The sequence below is a fragment of the Mustela erminea genome, chromosome X, assembly GCF_009829155.1.
Source record: "Mustela erminea isolate mMusErm1 chromosome X, mMusErm1.Pri, whole genome shotgun sequence".
Classification (NCBI taxonomy): Eukaryota; Metazoa; Chordata; class Mammalia; order Carnivora; family Mustelidae; genus Mustela; species Mustela erminea.
In genome coordinates, this window is record NC_045635.1 from 85,842,675 (window position 1) to 85,864,259 (window position 21,585).

The 21,585-nt window shown below is 42.6% G+C and overlaps 1 protein-coding gene across 1 annotated transcript; it reads left to right on the forward strand.

Annotated features, from left to right (window-relative positions):
* Window positions 1–358: 358 nt before the first annotated feature.
* LOC116582318 (histone H2B type F-M-like) lies at window positions 359–21,288 on the forward strand. The gene is made up of 2 exons (XM_032329714.1): window positions 359–912; window positions 21,069–21,288. Exons 1-2 carry the CDS (start codon window positions 359–361, stop codon window positions 21,286–21,288), a joined length of 774 nt encoding a protein of 257 aa, XP_032185605.1.
* Window positions 21,289–21,585: the final 297 nt, after the last annotated feature.

Here is a 21,585-nt window from a genome sequence, read left to right on the forward strand (position 1 = left end):
ACAGGTGGACATGTTGACTCTGGGTCTCCAGAGCATCCTGGTTTCTAGCACATCCTGATCCAATGCCACTTACTGCTTATCGGAAATAAGGTAATGACGTGGAATATAAAGTATTCCAATAAAAACATGAGTCTTCTAAGATCTGTTACTGTCTTGAGGTTGAAAACCAGCAGACAAAATGCACACCGAAGTGGAATGTTTGAAAGATTTTCTGACCGAGGTCCCAAGGAGTTTAGAGGGCACTGGATTTCCCTCTCTGACTGTCCGATGTGATGTCACGTTCAAGGGTATGCAATCACAGGTGACACGGCCTGGCATAGAGCCCAGCTTTCCTGCCTTGCATTTGGTCCAATCAGGTATGGAGGTTGCCCGTGACGTCAGGAAGCGCAGCGACTATAAACGGGCCAGCGCACCCCCCCTCCTTCCCCCGCAGCCACCATTGTCCTTCCTTCTGGAGCGTGGGAAAGGCGAGCCCCACATGGCGGAGCCTGGCTGTGAGAACTCTCGGGAGGAAAGCCTGGGCACAGGGGAGGAGCCCACAGAAGCTGACCCGAAGGGCCCGAAGCAGAATTCACCAAGGGGCCAATGCCGCCGCCGCCGCCGCCGCCGCCGCCACCGCCACCACCACTGCTGCTCCCACAACAGTTTCGCCACCTACTTCCCCAGGGTTCTGAAGCAGGTTCACAAGGGCCTGAGCCTCTCGAAGAAGGCCGTGAGCGTCTTGGATTCGTTCGTCAAGGACATCTTCGAGCGCATCGCCGACGAGGCCTCTCGCCTGGCCCGCTCCACCCAGCGCTCCACCATCACGTCCAGGGAGATCCAGACAGCCGTGCGCCTGCTGCTGCCCGGGGAGATTGGCAAGCACGCCGCGTCCGAGGCCACCAAAGCCATCCTCAGGTACACCTTCTGCCAGTGAGCTGCCTCCGGACCGCCTGACCACCTCGCAAATCAAAGGCTCTTTTCAGAGCCACCTTACTTGGCGGGACAGACCTGTAGCTTTAAAAAGTGGGACAAACTCTATAGTTTTTGTTCTTGATGCGGCATTCTGTGGATATTTACAGCATTTTTACTTTGACCAAAACAGGATCAGCACTACTTTAATCTGTATTGGAGTGCACTTTATTCCTTAGACAGCTGTGGGCTCTCCTTAACCATGCGGCATTTCTTGGGTTTCCCAAACACTCATTTCTGTTAGTTATTTCTGCAGGGCTGCCTCAGTGTGGGGGGGGGGCGGTGTTATTTTTGTTATAGTGATGTTACCCTTTTCTTTCTCATTCTCTCATGAGCATGTGGGGAATTTTCCAGAGGTTCCTTATGGGTGATATGGCAACAGATAAAGTGCAGAAGCTGATATAAGAATCCATCTGACCTCTCTTATGTGGGTTATTAAAGAGATTTTGAAATATCTGAGGCAAGGTCAATCTCCTCGATGCCTTTATAGAGAAAAATATTTTTCATGTGCATTTGAAATTTATGCTGTTAACATGATATTATGGGTTCTTATTCCAGTTTTTAAATGCATTCTGCAATAAATTTATGAAAACTTCTGTCTTAATGTTTTGTGCAGTGAATATTGCCAGATATTACTGACATAAGAGCTTTGGCAGTTCCCCTTTGTTTAGTTTTTGTTTGTTTTCTTTTGTTTTGTTTTATTTTGTTTATCAGGTCTTTTATTTCAATAGCAGAGAAAGCAGTACTGTCATATCTGTGATACTATCACCCTAGCCCTATACACTAGTTTTTCGTTTACAGAAGAATTTTACAGGTACTATTTTATCCGGCATTTACAACAATGCTAGTATACCTAGTTCATCACGGAAGAAACTCAGATCCAGAGGGCACGGAGTCACAAACCTTGTAAGTGCAAGATCAGTGCTTGAAAGCAGGAGATCCGCACTCTCCACCAAGGCCCGTAAGAAAATGGGGAGAAAAGCCATACAATTGAAATAATTTTCCTGGTGCTTAAGGAAACTGTATTAGGTTACTTCTTACCACCTCTCATTTAAATTAGTCATCTTCTTAGTCTCGTCCCCCCCACCCCCACCATTCTTACTACTTAGAGATTGAAAATATGGCTCATTCATTCACTCAATCAAAGTCTTGTTATCAACTGTATGTCTGGAATAGACACTACAAATGTGTCTGTGAGTTTAAGAAAAAAAAAAAAAAGAAGCCATGCTTGACTTCAGTTTGCATTTGCTTAGAGTCTGCTAAGGTTCCTGTTTATTTCTTTATTTATTTATTGGGGGGGGGGTCCTGTTTATTTTTAAGGGTGTAATGTTTTCCAAGACAAAGCTGTTCTCGATATTTACTCTTTTACAGTGCAATCAGATCAACTAAACCTATATAGGCTCTTTTTGTAGTGTTTAAATCTTTTTATAATTTAATTTCCCCATATTCGCAAACACTTTTCGACTGTAATGTTGATAAGAAGCTTTCTGGTCACTTTCTTGCTCTAATATGAATGATAGTAGCATTTCATCAGCAAAGATGGTATTAAGATTTTGTTTGAGATCCATGTGCTCAGAATAACAGTTTTGGCTTTCTAAGCCATTTCAGGTAACTTATTAGATATCAAAGATGCCCTTTCCAAGTATCTTCAGCAACCAGTGAGAACACTATTTTCTCTTGGTTTATTTAAGTAAATTATAGATTTGTTTTTCAATATTAAAATTCCCTTAAATTTGTGGAAGGGAACCCCTTCACTGGAGGCACTTCAAAATAGTCTGTAGCCTGGAGATACGTATCGTGTGGTTTGTTTGCTGATGTCGTTTAGGCCTACCTTCCCCAATCAGAAGTGATCTGAAAGCTGCAAATTCATCTGCGCTCTTTCATGACTCCCAGTTTCATCAGCATTCACATCTATTTCTTAACCTCGTGGAAATGCAAGCCTTGCGCTAATCACCCTACTTCATTCTCCAACTCATTCCTCTCTCGTAAAAAGGAGTTGTTGTCACAGTCCCTGATTGAGTGATTTTGCATCTTCTCACAAGAAGGGCTCCAAGATGCCCTGACTAAGATTAAAAATGTCAATGTGTGTGCTGCCTGGAGCTTTCTGCTCTACCTACCTTTAGAAGGTGCTCAAATAGGTTCCACCCTGATAACAGTATCTATTCTGAGGGTATGACCATCATGTGCCCCGCTGTTAGTGATATTCTCCATCATGGACTAAAGTGCGTTGGAGAGCACTCAGTCAGCAGATCCAATTTTTGCTTTTCCAAAATCCCTCGAGTTTATGAATAAGAGTATGCTCAACTGAAGTACCCCTTTTTATTGGCAGTCCACTGATGTTAAATCAAGGTCAGCCTACAAGGATGTTCCTTCCCTTCTCCCTCTCATTACATGCATGCTCTAGAATTTTCATTTATGCCCAAATGTCCTGTATTGGAATTAGGCTCCACTTGATATCAAAAGTTGTTTGCTTTTGGATTTTTTTCGCATGTTACATTCTTGTCATATTTTAAAATTCACACAAAAATTACTTTACAAACTGTTTAGCCAATCTTCATGTTCAATTCTTTTTTTTTTTTAAAGATTTATTTATTTATTTATTTATTTATTTTTTTATTTATTTGACAGACAGAGAACACAAGTAGGCAGAGAGGCAGGCCGGGGAACGGGGGCAGAAGCAGGCTTTCTGCGGAGCAGAGAGCCCGATGTGGGGCTCCATCCCAGGACCCTGGGATCATGACCTGAGCCAAAGGCAGAGGCTTTAACCCACTGAGCCACCCATGTGGCCCTTCATGCTCAATTCTTATTAGAACTGGTTAATACAGTCATTTTGGGGTTTTATTTTCCCTTGCTTGTTACTTTTGCATTGAGGTGTTCCTAACCACCTAGTCTAAAATATTGCTCTCTCCCTCATCATGTATATAAGTATGTATATGAATAAATATACATCTATAATAAACATATTATTATAATAGAAAAATTATAATTGTTATCTACATATTAATGTAATATACATACATATTATATTTACTTATTTCATTCTCCATGGAATTATATTGTTTACAACCTGTTCCCTTTTTTCCTTACTTATTATCTTTGAATCACGCCAGGAATGGGAACTTCCTGAGAAGAGAGACCTTGTCTCATTTGCTGTCGTATATCAGGAGTGAGAACCATGTATGGCACCGGTAGGGACTCAGTATTTGCTGAATAAATATGTGAAGATGGATGAGAGCAGAGGTTCTAGAGTCCCAGAAGAGGCAGTGATGGGTTGGGAAAGAAAAGCCAGACTGCGGTGGGTAGAGTGAGTGGTAGATGAGGAATGGAGATAGAAATAGGGTACTCTTTCAAGGAAAGGGGATACTGGTCTGTGAGTAGGAAGAGAGTGTTATGGATCGCAGTAGTTCTGTGTGTGTGTGTGTGTGTGTGTGTGTGTGTGTGTGTGTGTGTTATAGTACCATCATCATCACCATACATCCACCGCAAGGATTTCCATAACATACCCCCTTCACCACCCTAGTGGACCAGTTCTCTATTCCTCCACTTGGGATGTAAGCTCTCCAGCAAGAAAGCATTCTACTGAGCTCTGTCCTTTATAGGCTGCGTGGTATCAGCCTGCTTGCTTAATTTCTCTGAAACTTAATGTCCTTTTCTCTTAATTGCACTGACCCACACCTATTTTAACAGGATAAAGGAAGCTAGCGTGACCCCTCTCCAACCCCTCCTGGCAGGCCTTTAAGAAGGCCCAGCCTCCATGGGGCCTGTGTTTTTTATTTTCACAAGAGAGAGGTGCTCGGCTCTGTCAATTCTCCATGGGTCCCGGGCAATTCAATGCTGCTTCTTAATCAAACTCTTGACTGTAGAGTTGTTTGTTCCAGGCATTGGGAATGCAGCACGCCACCGATGGGTAACATTTCATGAGGACTTACTGGGTGTCAGGTGTCTGGAGCTTTATATACATGTATTTTTAGTCTAAGAAGCACATAATGCTAAGTATATACTAGAACTATTTCTAAGCACTTCAAACGTAGTAACTCAGTTAACCCTCCTAACAGTCCCATGTTCCAGATGGAGGAGACTAAGGCACAGAAAGATGAAGTAAGTTGCTCAGTGTCAATGAGCTAGTAAGCAGTAGAGCTGGGATTGGAAACTAGACCACCTGGCTCTAGGTTTTGGGCCCTCACACCACTACACTGTAAAGCTCCTCCCTTAAGCTTGACAACAATCCGGTGAAGCTGGTACTCTTATTCTCCTCCATTTCCTCCTAAGGCTCAGAGGGATTAGGTTTCTTTCCTAAAGTCCCACAGAGAGTAAGCGGTAGATCAGGTTTGAATGAGGTTTGTCTGACTCTTAAACTTATACCGACTTTGATGGCTTGTAAAGTCCTTCCTCTAACAGTTCCGTGCTTTTTTGCTATATGTGCATATGACCTACCCAATTGTTTATTGAATACAGCTGTTTTAAGGAACTTGTTTCAAGATTTTAAAAACATTTTCCTAAGCCATAAATCTGTGACGTCACAGGTGACATGGTATTTGTATATTTTAAATTCACACTAACTAAACTGCATAACTGTAAAAAAAAAAAAAGAAAAAAAGAAAAGCAAAGAAAAGAAAAAAAAAGAAAGAAAAAGAAAAGAAAAATTGTGTACCACTTAAACCCAGCTCGTGTGCTGGCAGAGGCACACTTGGGGAGTATTACGTTATATAACATTTTTAACCCACAGCCCACCCTTCACCTCCAAAGTTCTGTTCAAACCCTCTTTCCTACAAAACCACAGGGGATGTTGGTTTCCTTCTTGGACTCAGAGAGACGCACATTGAGTGGAGTTCCCGGACTGCTCACAACCCAGTGGTCAGAGCAGCACTTGGGTTCCAGTGATGTTTGGTGGGTGGAGGTGGAGGGGCAGTGCCAGGGAATCATTCGTCATACGCAGCAGTGCTGACGAAAACACTGATTAACTCTTTCAGAATGTTTTAGATTTGGCAACACACTGCTGCCTTAGAAAGGAGAAGAGTAGCAGAGTGGGCTCTCCACTAAAACATGTGCTGAAGAGCGTGAGGTTGCAACAGCTTACGGGCCTGCCGGAGTTGGCAGGATAGCCTTGGACGGTGCTTGAAAGACATGTGAGAGATCTCAACCCACCACAGTTGTCAATAAAACATGTGTGGCGAGGAGTGTAAAAGCAAGCCACGTACAGCTTTTCTGCCAAGGCTAAAACCTCACTGAAGAAAGGAGTGTGTGAGGGTGCTTAGCAGCCAACAGAGCCCTTTCTATAACCACTTCACAGGTACGTGGTTGAAGAAAATCAAGCAGACTGTGGAGAGGAAGGCCAGGGCTGGGCGAATGGGCTGACGTCCTGGGCCATGTGGGAAGAAGTGATGCGGCCCCAAATTTACTGAGTGCTCATTATGCTCATTGTGTCTCTTGTGCTAAGCATTTTACTTCCATCATCTCACTTAATGCTCACAACAACCCTATGAGGTGGGTACTGCTATCATTCCCTTTTTACAGATGAGGAAACACAGGCTCAGGGAACTTCCCTGATGGCACACAACTGGTAAATAATAAAGGTGGGATTTGCACCCAGGTCGGTCTGGCTTCAAAGCATGTAAAACCAGGCCATATCCTGCCGACAGAAATGGATACTTAGGATGTTTCCATTTCTTGGCTATAGTAAATAATGCTGCAAAGAACATGGTAATGCCCATTCATCGTACCCGCTTTCTGCAGATAAATACCCCAAAGTGGAATTGTTGCATCATGGGGTACTTCCAATTTTTTGAGGAGCCTCCATGCTGTTTTCCAAAGTGGTTGTACCAATTTACGTTCCATACATTACATTAGCAACAGCGCATGAGACTTCCTTTTTCTCTCCATCCTCGCAAGCATTTATTATCCCTTGTCTTTTTGATTACAGCCATTCATTATAGCCAGGTGTGAAGTCTTACCTCCTTGTGGTGTTGATTTGTCTTTCCCTGCTTAGTGATCCGGAAGAGCTTTTCATGTACCTGTTGGGCATCTGTAGGTCTTCTGCGGGAAAATGTCTATTCAGATCTTTTGCCCGGTCTTCAGTCAAGTTGTTTGATTTCTCTTTTTTTCCGCTTTTGAGTTTTGGGAATTCATTATCTATTTTGGGTAGTAACCCTTTATCAGATACATGATTTGCTAATATTTTCTCCCCTTCGGTGGGTTGCCTTTTCAATGAAGCTCTACTTGTTTGCTTGCTTGACACTATGGCTAGAGCCCCCATAGTGGAATGGAGAGGTCTCCCAGACTGGTTTTGCCCGTGAACCACCATCTAATCGGCGATGCTGTCAAGGAATGGGGAAGCTGAGATCCCCAAAGCCCTGTTTTTCTCCAAAGTCTGAGATTGCCCCATGTGGGAAAGAACACGGAGTTCCTAAAAGGGAAAGAATATTCACTATGCCCGTCCAATTATTTCAATCAGCACAGTAACTATGCACATGATTTTTCCTTAACCAAAACTCCCAGGGGTGTGTGACAATACACCGTGGTAAGCATCAAAGCCACCCAAAGCGATACGGACCCTGTCTAGCTATATCTGCCGTGAGTTAACGTTGTTCACCGTTGCCTCTGTAGGAAATTCATGCAAGAAGAAGTAGGTACCTAATTGACAGCTTTCAGGATTTCAGAAGATTAAATACCTATCTAATGCCCTCCATATGGACCTTACCCCATCTCACTTCTGGATACCTTAAGACTTTAACTCAGAAGGAAAGCCATTTAAGAAAAATGGCAACTCAGAGTATTTATACCAACTGACACCATATGAAAGGAAATGGTAACAAATGTAATTTAGGAAGATAGAAAATGATGTGGGATGTAAGAAGGAATGATAATAGAATGAACTGGCAAATAGAGGTAAATGATACATTGATGGCACAATATAATTATAGTGATTATGGCAACTGGAAGAAAAAAGTTAACAGGATAGAACTAAACACAGGATTTTTTTATGCATCTGTTGGACAAGGCGTTGTGTCCAAGGGGAACACCTGATACCACTACAGGAAGCATTCCACCATCACCTCCGGAGAGATCCAGATAGCCGAGCACCTGCTGCTGCCACCCAGGGAGGTTGGCAAGCCTGCCGTGTCTGAGGCCACCGACGCTGCTGTCAGGTACACCAGACGCCAATAAGCTGCCCCAGGAGTGCCTGAGCACACCGCAAGCCAAGGGCTCTTTTGCAAGCCCCCTCACTTGGCTGGAAAAGGCCTATAGCTCTCCAAAGTGCGATCCACTCTAGTGTTTGGATCTGTGCCATTTGGCCAATTTTTTAAAATTCTTATTGTGAAAGAAAGGTTAAAAAACAAAACAAATCATCAGCTCAACTTCATATATGTCTTTAGTGCAGTTTGTTATGATTTTTCTTAACCATACTGCATTTTATCACTTTCCTAAGTGTTCATTTCTATTAGGTATTCGCCTAGGTCAGTCTCTACAGGGATCTTTGTGGTCAAAACTACTTCCATAATAGTTTTATTTACCTCACGTATTCTCATTCTCCCACCTGTGTACAGTAGTATCATCCAGAGATTTTCTTTTTCAAAACGTGTGGTGTAGCAACAATTAAAGTGCAATAGCAGCTATAGCAATCACACTTAACCCATTCACACTCCTTTAACATATCCCATCACCCAAATTCAAATAAATACATAAAGGTGGACCCAAACGCTGTGCAGCAAACTCAAACTATCTAGACTCATGCCCTACTCAAGCTCCCGACCTTCTGATAGGCCCACTCTACTTCATTCACATGTATCTGAGTCTGTGCCTTGGTTGCCTATCATCTTTCCCTTTTGACACAAAAGTCTTCCAGAACAGCAATTGTGCATGGATGATGGGGTCCTCCAATGAGAGAGGCTGTGCTCCCCAGCCTCCCCTAGCAGCAGCCAATGAGCAACTGGCAGCACGGGATCCAGGGCCCAAAGGGTGGTGGGGTGACCAGAGCTGAAGCAATAACAGCCTTCCTGTGACATGGGGCACAGCCTGGAGTTTGAGGGGGAAGGTGTTGGTGTTGGTTGCCTGTCCTGGTGTGGGTTTCTGTTGAAGCTCTTGCTTTGAACCAGGGTGCTTGAAGTGTAAACATGCCTATGTCACAGTGGGACATGTCCCTATCGTTTTGCATCAAACTAAGAGGAGGCTGTTTGGCAATTAAGAGAACTAAGAGGACTTTTTCCTGCATCTCAAGCAATTTGATAGGTAGGAGGCCTTAGGATAATGAAAACTCACTTTAATACCCTTTGTGTTTTCTTCTTGGTGCATGGGCTTTTTCCTGTCTTTCTTTCTTTCCTTTTTCGTTTGTTTTGTTTTCCTGTTAGCACATGCTGAGTTTCAAAATTGTTGGTGGTTATCCAAGTGCTTTCTGGTTGTTGTTCCCCCCCCCCCCAGCTTCTTATCCATCTGTGGAAGGAGAACACACTGGGGGACTTCAATCCTTTGAAATTTGTTAGGAGTTGCACTAAAATCCACTATTTCATCATGCTTGCTATGTGTTCCATGTGAACTTTTTTTTTTAATTTTTAATTTCTTTTCAGCGTAACAGTATTCATTGTTCTTGCACCACACCCAGTGTTCCATGCAATCCTTGCCCTCTCTAACACCCACCACCTGGTTCCCCCACCTTCCCACCCCCGACCCCTTCAAAACCCTCAGATTGTTTTTCAGAGTCCATAGTCTCTCATGTTCTTTTAAAATAAATTCTAAAGAACCTTTGATTCAATGTAGAAATCTGTGAAAATTGTTACTCTGAGCCAAACAGGCGTTAAAAGCTAGGTGAAACTACGGAAACCCAACTATTTGTGAGCCCATCAGAAGAGAGATAAAGCCAAAGGGATTTCAAAAAAAGTGCTTACTTCGTAAGTACGCAAAGATATCTACCACAAAATCTAGTGCAAGGAAATCCTCGTGAGTGGTACCTAGAAATTGCCATATACATTGGGAACAAACTTTTGGAAGTATAAGGCTGGTTGCAGAGCCATATGCCTTTTCAGAGAAAGAACTGTGCACCATTTAGGAAACTAAAATTATGTTTCACTGTAAGGACCTATTATTGTTTAACCCTTAAACTGTCCCTGCTCCCCTTCCCCCAGGGGACCTACTTAAAAACAAGTCCTGGAAGCCAGCCTCAGGTAACAAAAACACAGATACAAGGACGGGTCCGACCAGGTGGAGGCATCCGATCAGTAGGGGGATACATACTGTCTCCCTAGCTACCAAGGAGTATGGGCCCCCGCCCTTTGGGAACCTTTTTGGCGCCAATCCTAATACAAGGTGTAATAGGCAGGTTCTAATGTCTACTAGGATAAATTGTAATTCAATTGGTCACCTAGCATCACTGTGGAGTTTCCTGTGTGTGTTACAGTCTCATTGGCCACCTGTGCGTGGCCAGGCCCAACTGCATGGTCTTGCCCTTAAAAGCTAGTCTGTGAAACAGAGAAGGGTCGCCCTCTCTCTGTAAGAGGTGCGGCCCTGGCCAGCCTGTTTGATTCTTGATGTTTGGCGCATAATAAAGTTTTGCTTGACCTTCGCTTTGTATCAGTCTCGCTCCTTTAATCACGGACCCATTATTTGGGCATAACATCACCATGTCACTTAATTTCTAACATGCTCATTGGTGCTGGTTCACAATGCCCATGTTTGCCAATATGACATACAGATGTTTTTCAACATTCACTTGAACGTTGGTCTCATACATGTCATATTCTGGAAAAAGTCATTTTAATAATATGAGTTCCTGAGGATGTGTGTGTGTGTGTGTGTGTGTGTGTGTGTGTGCTGAGCTGTGGGTGTTTTACATGTGTAATTTCAGAAAACAAATGGGAGGAAAACAATATTAAATTACACCTAGTTTTGGTTGTGGATGAAAGACTGGGAATGCAAGTATGAGTGACAGATACAGAATCCGGGAATGAGAAAGAAAAATGGGATTTGATGTTGAGGTTCAGAATGGAAAGTGAATACATCTGATTATTCCCTTGAGTAGTTAAGTAAAGAAAAATGTGTCTGTTGAGCAATCATGGACTAACTCTGTGGTTACTGACAAGATGATATAAGGGAATTGGCTACTGCTTGGCTAACACAGTAGAAGCAAAAACACAGGGACAATAGTATTAATAAGACAAGCATACCCAAGTCCATCTCTTCTAAGCACTATCCATATTATGCAATTTGTTGGAAAACATAAGAAAGGACCAAACCCAGTACAGAAATACCTAAATCCAAAGTTCAAGAAATAAAACCTGTTCAGGCTCCTTAGAAGCGGAAGTTACTATTCTGACACATCCAGCCTTAACTGACTCTGTTCCTTTCAGGCTATTAACTTTTATTTTTGAAAAACTCAAAATTTCACAAGGTGCATCACCTCATGGGGATGATAGGAGACTCTAGTCAGAGCAGCTCAGGCCCCACACTCTTCTGAGTCGGCCACTGAAAGACCTACATCCTCTGAGCCACAGCTATTGGCCCAATGTGTGAAGTGGTGTACCGAGGCGAGCCAATAAAGGACCACCTTGGTTGGGCCACTTTAGAATTGGGGAGTGGGGTGGGTGGTATTAGCTGTCATTTTTTATCAGCTGTTTTTTATTTGCTTAATGGATTTGTTAGAGCTTCTAAATCATGCTTATTTCAGGATATTATATTAGTTTTGTAGGGCTCCTAAACCAAACACTAGGGACTGGTCAACTTAAATAACATATCATTTATTGCCTCATAGTCCTGGATGCTGGTGGCCAAACTCATTGTCTGAAGGGTGGGTGACTGTCCTGGCTACGAGGTAGGCATCTTTCATAAGTCATTCTATTTCTTTAGTGTATTTACTTATTTGACAGACAGAGATCACAAGTAGCCAGAGAGGCAGGCAGAGAGAGAGGAAGGGGAGCAGGCTCCCTGATGAGCAGAGAGCCAGATACGGGGCTCAATCCCAGGACCCCAGGATCATGACCCGAGCTGAAGACAGAGGCTTTAACCCACTGAGCCACCCAGGTGCCCCAAGTCCATTCTCTTTTTCTTACAATAGCCATGTTCTCACAGTATCTACTCATGTGGTCTTCCCTCTGTCAGTGTCTGTGACTCCAAGTTTCCCCTTTTTATGGGGACTGCAGCCTTATTGGTAAGGCCTGCCCTAAGTATTTCACCTGAACATGGGTTTACTTTGGTGAAGCCTCCATCACCAAATAAGATCACATTCTCAAGGACTTGGGGGTCAGGATTACAATGTATCATTTTTAAGGACACCACAGTTCAACCCAGTGGACTCCCAAAAGTCATGTACTATGCACAATATATTCTTCCATTGAATGGTGACATGTGAATGCCACCAAAACCTTCACTGGTTCTGGCATCAATGCTAAGGCAAAATCTCACTAAAATACTGTGTACATCAGATAAGGGCACATTGCCAGCCGTGATTAACGCTTTGGCCACATTCCCGTCTAACCAAGAATGTGTGACAGCAGACAAGTGTATCTGCTTCCAAAATACAATGGCTGGACAGGCACAGGACAGACATCACTATTCCAAAATTGAAAAACTGGAAAAGGAAACAAGGGTTGTGGGTCCAGAACAAGTTTGGGTCCTAGTAAGGAGCATTATTTTTAGATTTTAAGGATTGAAAAGAATCCTCTTTGGCTCTAGGCTCCGACCTCTGGTCCCATGGCGTGGCAGCTTCACATTCTTGACCATGGTATGTCCACAGTAAGTAGTGACCTCCCAGGCGTCCAGAGTTGCTGCAGTACATTCTGAACACCACAGGTGGTCCGAACATTTGGAGCCCAGGAGGTTTAGAAATCAAATGGGATCCCTCGTAAACCAATGTTAAAACTCACCTAAGTCAGGCTGTGGATGGAATACTAGGAAGGCAAGTGTGAGTGACACACATAAAATCTGGGAAGGAGAAATGAAAATGGGCTGACTTCAGTCTCAGGAATGAAGGGGGAGTTGGCTCTATCCCCTGGCATTGTGTTTCTGGGTCCATAGTGACTGTGGCAGCCCTGCCAGCCTCTGAAACTTCTGTGGGGTCATTTGCCCCCTTTCTTGAAAGATAATGCATGTTTCCAGCCAGATACATCTACAGGCCCTCTTGTTTGTAGAATCCCCGTAGTACAACTATCTTCCTTCATTTGTTCCATCTGTTTCCCTTTCAATCCAAGCTGGACATGTTTCTGCCAATATAAAAATCTCAGAATAAAACACTTGTTGGCTTCCTCTGTAATTCAGAGGATTCAAGTCATCACACAGGAGGGTCCTCCATAGATCTTTCTTGGACAACCATATCTCTATTCCTTGCTTCTGTTGAGATGGTTGATGGGACCCATGTGCCACATGCCTAAGCTCCTAACTACTGTTTTTCCAGCCACATCCTCGGGCCCTTTTTGAAGTTGTCTATCTAAATAAATTGGAGGAGGTTGCAAATCATCATGTGCTATTTTGCTTTTGTTTCACACTACATTATTTAATTATTGTCTCTCCTCTGTCACTTACTATGAGTGGCAAGGAGAAACCAGGACATGCCTTGAACAGTGTGCGTTGAAATTGCCTCAGCTTACTGTCCCAGCTTATCATGTAAAATTTCTAGTCTTCACCAAACACGAGAACACAGCTCAGCCAAATTCTCAGCTATTTGATATCAAGGATGGCCATTTACCAAGTCTCCAATAGCAGGCTTCTAATTTCCATCCTCTGTCTCACCAGAAGCATCCTTGACATTCACATTTCTAGCAACATATTTTTCATGTTCTATGTATTCGCTAAGATGATAAAGTCTTTTTCTATAGCTCTGCTCTTTTCTGTATAAGCTCTTACCTGAAGTACGTTTAGTATACATATTTCACCCAGCAGTCCCTTAAAACAATCTTGGTTTATTTTGCCATGCACCTCAAAACTCTACCACTTAGTAGAGCCATTACCAGTTTCAGAGTCAGTCCCAATTTATTTTTGGCCTATTACCCTACTTCCAAAACCTAAATCTGTTATTGTGCTGTGGCTATCACGACAAAGTACCACAGACTGGGGAGCTTAAGCCACACAAATGTATTGTTTCTTAAAGTTTTCGAGGCTAGAATTCCAAACCAAGTGTTTGGAGTCCAGATTGATTCCTTCTGAGATGTGTCAGGGAAGGATGTATTCCTGGCGTCTCTCCTAAACTCTTCCATGGTTGACTTCCCCCAAGGTCTTTTCACATTGTCTTCTCCATACACATGTCTCAGTGCCCACCCACATTTCCCCTTTTTATATAGAACAACATTTATTTGGATTAGGGCCCACATTAGAAAATATATTTTAACTTGATGGCCTCCTTATGGACCCTATCTCCTAACACGGCCCTGCTTGAAGTTAGGACTTCCTCATATGGACTTGTGGGAACGTAATTCAACCCATGAGAGGTATGAAACCTGAGTTGAACATGGGCACTTGTGCTGCCTTTTTCATTGTATTGGTTATATGAGGTCCCATTAGAGAACTAAGGTGACCTCATTCACCCTTCTTTTACTCAAAACTATTTGAATGTTGCTCAATTTTATTGTGTTTTTAATTTTTTAGCTTCCTATCTATGCGATGAAAAAAGATAATCTGATTTCAATCCTTACACGTTAATTAGGATTTCTTTTAGGGACCAATATTTGGTCAATATTTTACGAATGACACTTATACCTTTAAAATAATCTTTAGTGTTCCTGCATGTGATAACATTTTCATCCAAAGAAGGAGACAAATGCAGATAATCTGCAAAAGTCAAAAAAAATTTTTTTTGGATCTGTAATTGCAGAAATCAAGTAAGAGCATGAGTAAAACAATGTTGAAAATGGGCCACATAGTCTCTAAAGGAAAGTGTAAGGCGGGGGGTGACTGATACGAAATCCAATGTGGACTGAGGAAAAATGGGTTTTGAAGGTTGACAGAAAAGGGGAGTACATCTGGTTGTTCACTTCAGAAGGGAAGGTGACTGAGGACAAAGGGTATCTACTGAACATTCATTCTCTAATGCTGTGGTTAATGATAAAGAAAAATTTAGGTAAATGGTTTTATCGCTTAAATAAATTATAAGCAACAGCCCTGAGAAAATAGTATTAATAAGTCAAACATACTCCACTCAAACTTACTCAACATTAACCTTGTTATAGATTTCATTCAAAAACAGAAGGGAGAACCCAAACTCAGTATAGAAGTCTCTAAATAAAGAGTTCAAGAAAGAACAGCTTAGAAGGTTCCTTCATAATTGGATTGTCTACCTTAAGTCACTCAGATATATCTGATCCTATTTCTTTGAGGCCTGTAACCTTTTCTTGTGGAAAATGCAAACCTTCATGACTGGGACATCAGCATCATGAGGATAATGGAAGTATCCAGTTAAAGCAGCACAGGCCTCACTCAACTCTGAGTAAGCCAAACAGAGATACGGAACTGCTGACTCACAGCTAGTGGAAGCAATGTGCAGTCAGATGTGTCAGGCTGGGGCTCCTGGGTGGCTCAGTTGGTTAAGCAATTGCCTTGGGCTCAGGTCATGATCCTGGAGTCCAGAATTGAATCCCACATCGGGCTTCCAGCTCTGCAGGGAGTCTGCTTCTCCCTCTGGCCTTCTCTCCTTTCATGCTCTCATGAATAGATAAAATCTTAAAAAAAAAAAAGATGTGTCCTTCAAATTAACACTGTCAGCATGATCCAGGAAATTCCTGGTTCTTAATCCAGACACATGCCTAATGCATATCTAAACCTTTCTAGAGGGGGCTTAATCTTTATTGAGGGTTTTACAATATTCCTACAGATAAAGTCTCCCCATACAAGCACATAATCCAAACACAAGCCTCCCTCAGCAAAATCAAATAAGAGACCAGAATGGAAACCTTCAGAAAATTATTACCAAATGCCAAACTTAAAAAATGAATTTGCTTAACACATTTATATAAATGACAGGACATTTGAAATATGAAAAAGATATAGCTAATTATCAAAAAAATGCTGAATGAGTTTTCTAGGGTTGATCATTGTAACCACTAGAACAAAAGATTAAAGACATTTTACACAACAACGGAGACATAGCTGGATAGAGCATTGTGAGCTGGAAGACAGGTAAAAGAAATAATACAGAACACCTCCTCATAGGATAGGGGGAGAAATAGGATGAGAGCAAGGCAAAGAGGTTTAAGGAATGGGGTAAATAGTTATTATGTGCATCTCATAGGCACTCCAGAAGCAGAAGGTTGGGTGAATTTTGGAAAAGTAACAGTCAAATGAGAATGTCTGGTAATTTCTCCAAATTCATGGAAGCCATGACATTCTGGTTTCAAGAAGCCATGTGAACACATTGTAGTAAAACTATGATGAAAGCATAGAGAGCATAATAGCAGACAAAAGGGCATGATGTCTAAAAACGGAAAACCAAATAGGATGACAGCAGCCCTCTTTTCATCAAGAAATGGACACCAAAAGCAAGCGCTGGGGTATCATTTGATGGGCAGGGACATTGACCACCTGGAACCTCCCTCAAGGACAGACAGACCCTCTGTTTCAGCTGCTTAGAGTGCAGTCAGCTGGCAGTCCTCAGTCATTAACCTTATCAGTCGTTACCTCAGCTACAGAGAGCGGCCTTGCCTGAGCTCCGGGATTTGCCCTAATAGCCACGTCCAAGGTCTGATCAACAAGAGTTGATTAATATAAATCTGGTCCCTTCCTCAGCTATTAATCCTGATTAAATTCCCTATACACTGAATGCAGTGTACATCTCAATGCAGCTACCTTAAGATCTTAACTCCAAAATACAGACACATGAGAAAAGTCGTAACTCATAGTGTTTCCAACAAATGAAACCATATTAAAGCAATGTCTCAGGAATGTAATTTAGGAAGATGGAAGATGATCTGAGATGAAAAAAAAAAAGATAATAGTAGAATGAATTAGTCAATATTTCAATATAATACAGTATACATATATTGTATATACAATATACAATATAATACAAACAGTGCCTACATAAAACAATGGGAATCATAATTACAGTGACTTTGATGATCCGAGTACACAAGCCATAACTAAATACTAACAAGTACGCATCATTTGGACAATGGGAGTGTGCAAAGAGAGGAGCTCATACCCCACTCTTCACTGGCTCAGCCAACGCAGGATGTGTAACCACTGCGCCACAGCCACTGGCTGGAAAGATGATCCAGGACAACGGAGGAGGAACATTTCTGGGATATCACCTGTGGAGTTAGAGGAAGAAATTGGTGTGGTCCTTTCCCTGGCTTTTGTTTGCTTGCTAGCTTCTTTGTAATTGTGATGACTTAATGAGAGGAGTTCAGAGAAAATGACACGTCTCTTGCATCTTTCATCAAACTAAGAAAAGATTTGATTGCTAATATCTCATGCGTGACTTTTGTATCCTTATTTGCAAATGGGAGTGTTCAGAAATCTGTTTAGTAAGGTTTCTTCACTCCTTTAATCATTTTTTTTCTAGTAATAAAAACAACATATTACTCCTTTCATAATCAAGTTCCTTTTATTAACAATAGCATCTGCTGTCCCTTAAAGATCTCGCAGAAAACAACCTTGGAAACTTTGCCATCGGGACAATAGTTCATTGATTGCCTGAATTTCTTTGATGCTTCTTATCTCCTTTTGAGGAGGGTCAATTTCTGTAATTGATTTTTTCATGAATTCATGCAAAGTAGTTGTTTGCATGCATTTCTGAGATTATTGAAAAATATGCTTTTAATTTTAAAATATTTTCCATTTAAAATTTCTTTCTCTATTGTGGATATTTGGAAAATTGGGGGTAAATTTTATTTTTTTCAACCATCAGCACTTATATTTGTTCAGTAGTTCCACTGTGTGGGTATTTTTAGGAACTCAGTATCTTTTTTTTTTAATTTTTAAATTTTTTTAAACAATTTTTTAAGATTTTATTTATTTCTATTTATTTATTTCTATTTATTTATTTATTTCTATTTTTTTTTAAGATTTTATTTATTTCTTTGGCAGAGACAGATCACAAGTAGGCAGAGAGGCAGGCAGAGAGAGAGAAGGAAGCAGGCTCCCTACCAAACAGAGAGCCTGATGCGGGGCTTGATCCCAGGACCCAGAGATCATAACCTGAGCCAAAGGCGGAGGCTTTAACCCACTGAGCCACCCAGGCGCCCCTAATTTTTAAATTTTTTTATTAACATATAATGTGTTATTAGCCCCAGGAGTACAGGTCTGTGAATCGCCAGGTTTACACACTTCATAGCACTCACCATAGCACATACCCTCCCCAACGTCCATAACCCACCACCCTCTCCCTACCCCCCTCCCCCTGGCAACCCTCAGTTTGTTTTGTGAGATTAAGAGTCTTTTATGGTTTGTCTCCCTCCCGATCCCATCTTGTTTCATTTATTCTTTTCCTACCCACTAAACCCCCCATGTTGCATCTCAACTTCCTCATATCAGGGAGATCATATGATAATTGTCTTTCTCTGATTGACTTATTTCACTAAGCATAATACCCTCTAGTTCCATCCACGTTGTCGCAAGTGGCAAGATTTCATTTCTTTTGATGGCTGCATAGTATTCCTATATATATATATATATATATATATATATATATATATATATATATATATATACCACTTCTTCTTTCCATTCATCTGTTGATGGACATCTAGGTTCTTTCCATAGTTTGACTCTTGTGGACGTTGCTGCTATAAACATTTGGGTGCATGTACCCCTTCAGATCATTACATTTGTATCTTTAGGGTAAATACCCAGTAGAGGACCTCAGTATCTTCAAGAAAACAATTTTCAAGTTAATAAATACCTGGTGATTTTTTTTAAAAAATTTTTTTATCAGTATGACTACTTCTTTGTGTGCTGTGTTTGGAGGCTGGATTTCCATGTCTCCTGCAGGCCGTGATAAGAAGTAAGAGGAATAGCTTCACTTGTACGGGTACCTCGCTGGCCACATGAGAGAGTTCCTGTCCAAGCTATGGTGGCTTGGCTCAGGACAGCAGCCCATTCTGAGTCATAAAAGAAATGTCCCCAAATTGGCTAATGTCATTCCTCTGGAAGTATGGCCTTGGGATATGGCAGTCAGATCTTCTCAATAAGCCAAAGCTGCAAAGTTTATAATTTTGGTGCTTAGGGCTTTCTGAAGTTCCCCTGTTAAGGCATCAATGAACTGATGTTTTGGCTGTCCTTTCTTCTGACTGAAATATTTCATAGTATTGCTGATAGAGGCAACCCGAAGCTTCTATGTTGTGAGATACCAGCTCCAGTCAGTTGATCTTATGCCTAGAAACCCAGAGTGGGGGAAAGAGTCTTCAGGGAGACTTACCTGTGGTAGCTGCGGGTTCCAGGCTGTTAGGACAAGGAGGAGTTTGGTGGACACTGGGAACCGACCCTGTGCGGTTCCTTTTCCTCTCCTGCAGCAGCACCTGTTACGTAGGCAGAGTGTCTAACAATGATAGTAGTTCCTTGAAAAGTTAAGCAAACTGATCTTTGACCAGCCTTTAGGTCCAGCCGTGTTGTAATTTGTTAGTACCAGTTTCACCACTTGTGATTTCTGGTGTCTGATTGCTTGGCAAAAAGGGTATTCAAGTGACTGTGCCAGAATGGGGGCTTACTGGGGACTCCTGGCTGCTTGGGCATCTCTCGATTCTACTCAGGGTACTAGACGTATCTTATCCCACCAGGATGGGGCCAGGAACACACATGAAACCTGTTTGAGATTTCTGGGATCTCCTGTTATCTCTTGGGGACAAACCTGAGGGTTCATAGGGCACCAGGCATTTCATCAGATCTATAGCCAATTACCTCCCAGGTTTATCTCCTCACCTCTAGCTTTGAGCAGGAAACACGGGGAAATAAAGATTCAGCTCTGGTTTATCCCATCCTGCTGGCCCTCTCTCAGCACTTTCACAGAAGACTGCCACAAGGAACTGTTAGGAGAGGTGTCATTAGTTCCGACCAGATCAAATCCCTCCCTCTCCTAACTGGTGTCTCTTAATCTAATGTCTTTGGGTAGAAAAAATGGAAAGAAAGTGATTTCCTTTATGCCACACTCTCCTGTGTGGTACTCCCCACCTGCCAAAATAAGTAACTGAATAGAGGGGTGCCTGGGTGGCTCAGTCCGTTTTGCCTCTGACTTTTGATTTTGGTCAGGTCATGATCTCAGGGTCATGAGATTGAATGCTCACAGGTTCAACGCTGGGCATGGAGGCTGCCCAAGATTCTCCCCCTCTTCCTCTGCTCCTCCTCCCCTCCCTCTCTTTACAAAAAAGAAGGAGAAAAAGAAGAAAGAGGAAGAGGAGGAGAAGGAGAAGGAGGAGGAGGAGGAGGAGAAGAAATTGAATAGAAAGTGAAGATGCTCAAGAGTACTAGCTCCAATAACAAATTTAATAGATAAGTCACCCAGTCCTGATTTTTTTCCTCTCTCTCTCCATATGCTCATGAGCTTTTATCATCTCCATTTTACATTGACTGTAAGAGGAGGCCAAAACATTGATTCCAGAGTAACAAACTTCTAGCACATCCTGAAACAATGGCACTTACTGCTTATCAGAAATAGGGTAATGATGTGGAATAAAAACTATTCCATTAAAGATACCACTCCTCCAAGATCTGTTGTTTTTTCATATTGAAAAGCTTCAGGTAAGATACACCTTCAGTGGAATGTTTGGAAAGTTTTCCTCACCAAGGTCCCAAGAAGTTTAGAGGGCACTGGATTCCCACTCTGATTATCCAATGTGATGTCAGGCTCAAGGGTATGCAATCGCAGGTGACTCGGCCTGGCATAGAGCCCGCTTTCCTGCCTTGCATTTGGTCCAATCAGGTATGGAGGTTGCCCGTGACGTCAGGAAATGCAGCGACTATAAATGGGCCAGCGCCCCTCTGCAGCCGCCATTGTCCTTTTTTCTGAAGCATGGGAAAGGCGAGCCCTACATGGCGGAGCCAGGCTGTGAGACCTCTCGGGAGGAAAGCCTGGGCATGGAGGAGCCCACAGAAGCCGACCCGAAGAGCCTGAAGCAGAAGCTGCCAAGGGACCAATGCCGCCACCGCCACTCCCACAACAGTTTCGCCACCTACTTCCCCAGGGTTTTGAAGCAGGTTCACGAGGGTCTGAGCCTCTCGAAGAAGGCCGTGAGTGTCTTGGATTCGTTCGTCAAGGACATCTTTGAGCGCATCACCGACGAGGCCTCTCGCCTGGCCGGCTCCACCCAGCGCTCCACCATCACCTCCAGGGAGATCCAGACAGCTGTGCACCTGCTGCTGCCCGGGGAGATTGGCAAGTTCCCCGTGTCTGAGGCCAGCAAGACCATCCTCAGGTACACCTTCCGCCAATGATCTACCTCAGGACCACCTCACCACCTTGCAAACCAAAGGCTCTTTTCAGGGCCACCTTACTTGGCACAAAAAGACCCGTAACTCTCAAGAGTGGCCAACCTACTCGAGCGTTTGGACCTGTGCCATTCTGCCCAATCTTAAAACACTTTTACCATTTATGAAACATTACCAAATGTATCAAACCTACTTTATTGTATGTCTTCAGTGCAATTTACTCCCAGCAAAATCATCGATTTACTTTAACTATACTGCATTCATTTGCCCGCCTAAGTGTTATTCCTGTCAGTTGCGTTACTA

Bases quoted from the DNA above. Each gene is read 5' to 3' on its own strand.
- LOC116582318 (XM_032329714.1), top strand. From the start codon at position 359: ATGGAGGTTGCCCGTGACGTCAGGAAGCGCAGCGACTATAAACGGGCC. The intron at 913-21,068 runs GTGAGCTGCCTC...CGAGGGTCTGAG, and splicing joins CTCAGGTACACCTTCTGCCA to CCTCTCGAAGAAGGCCGTGA.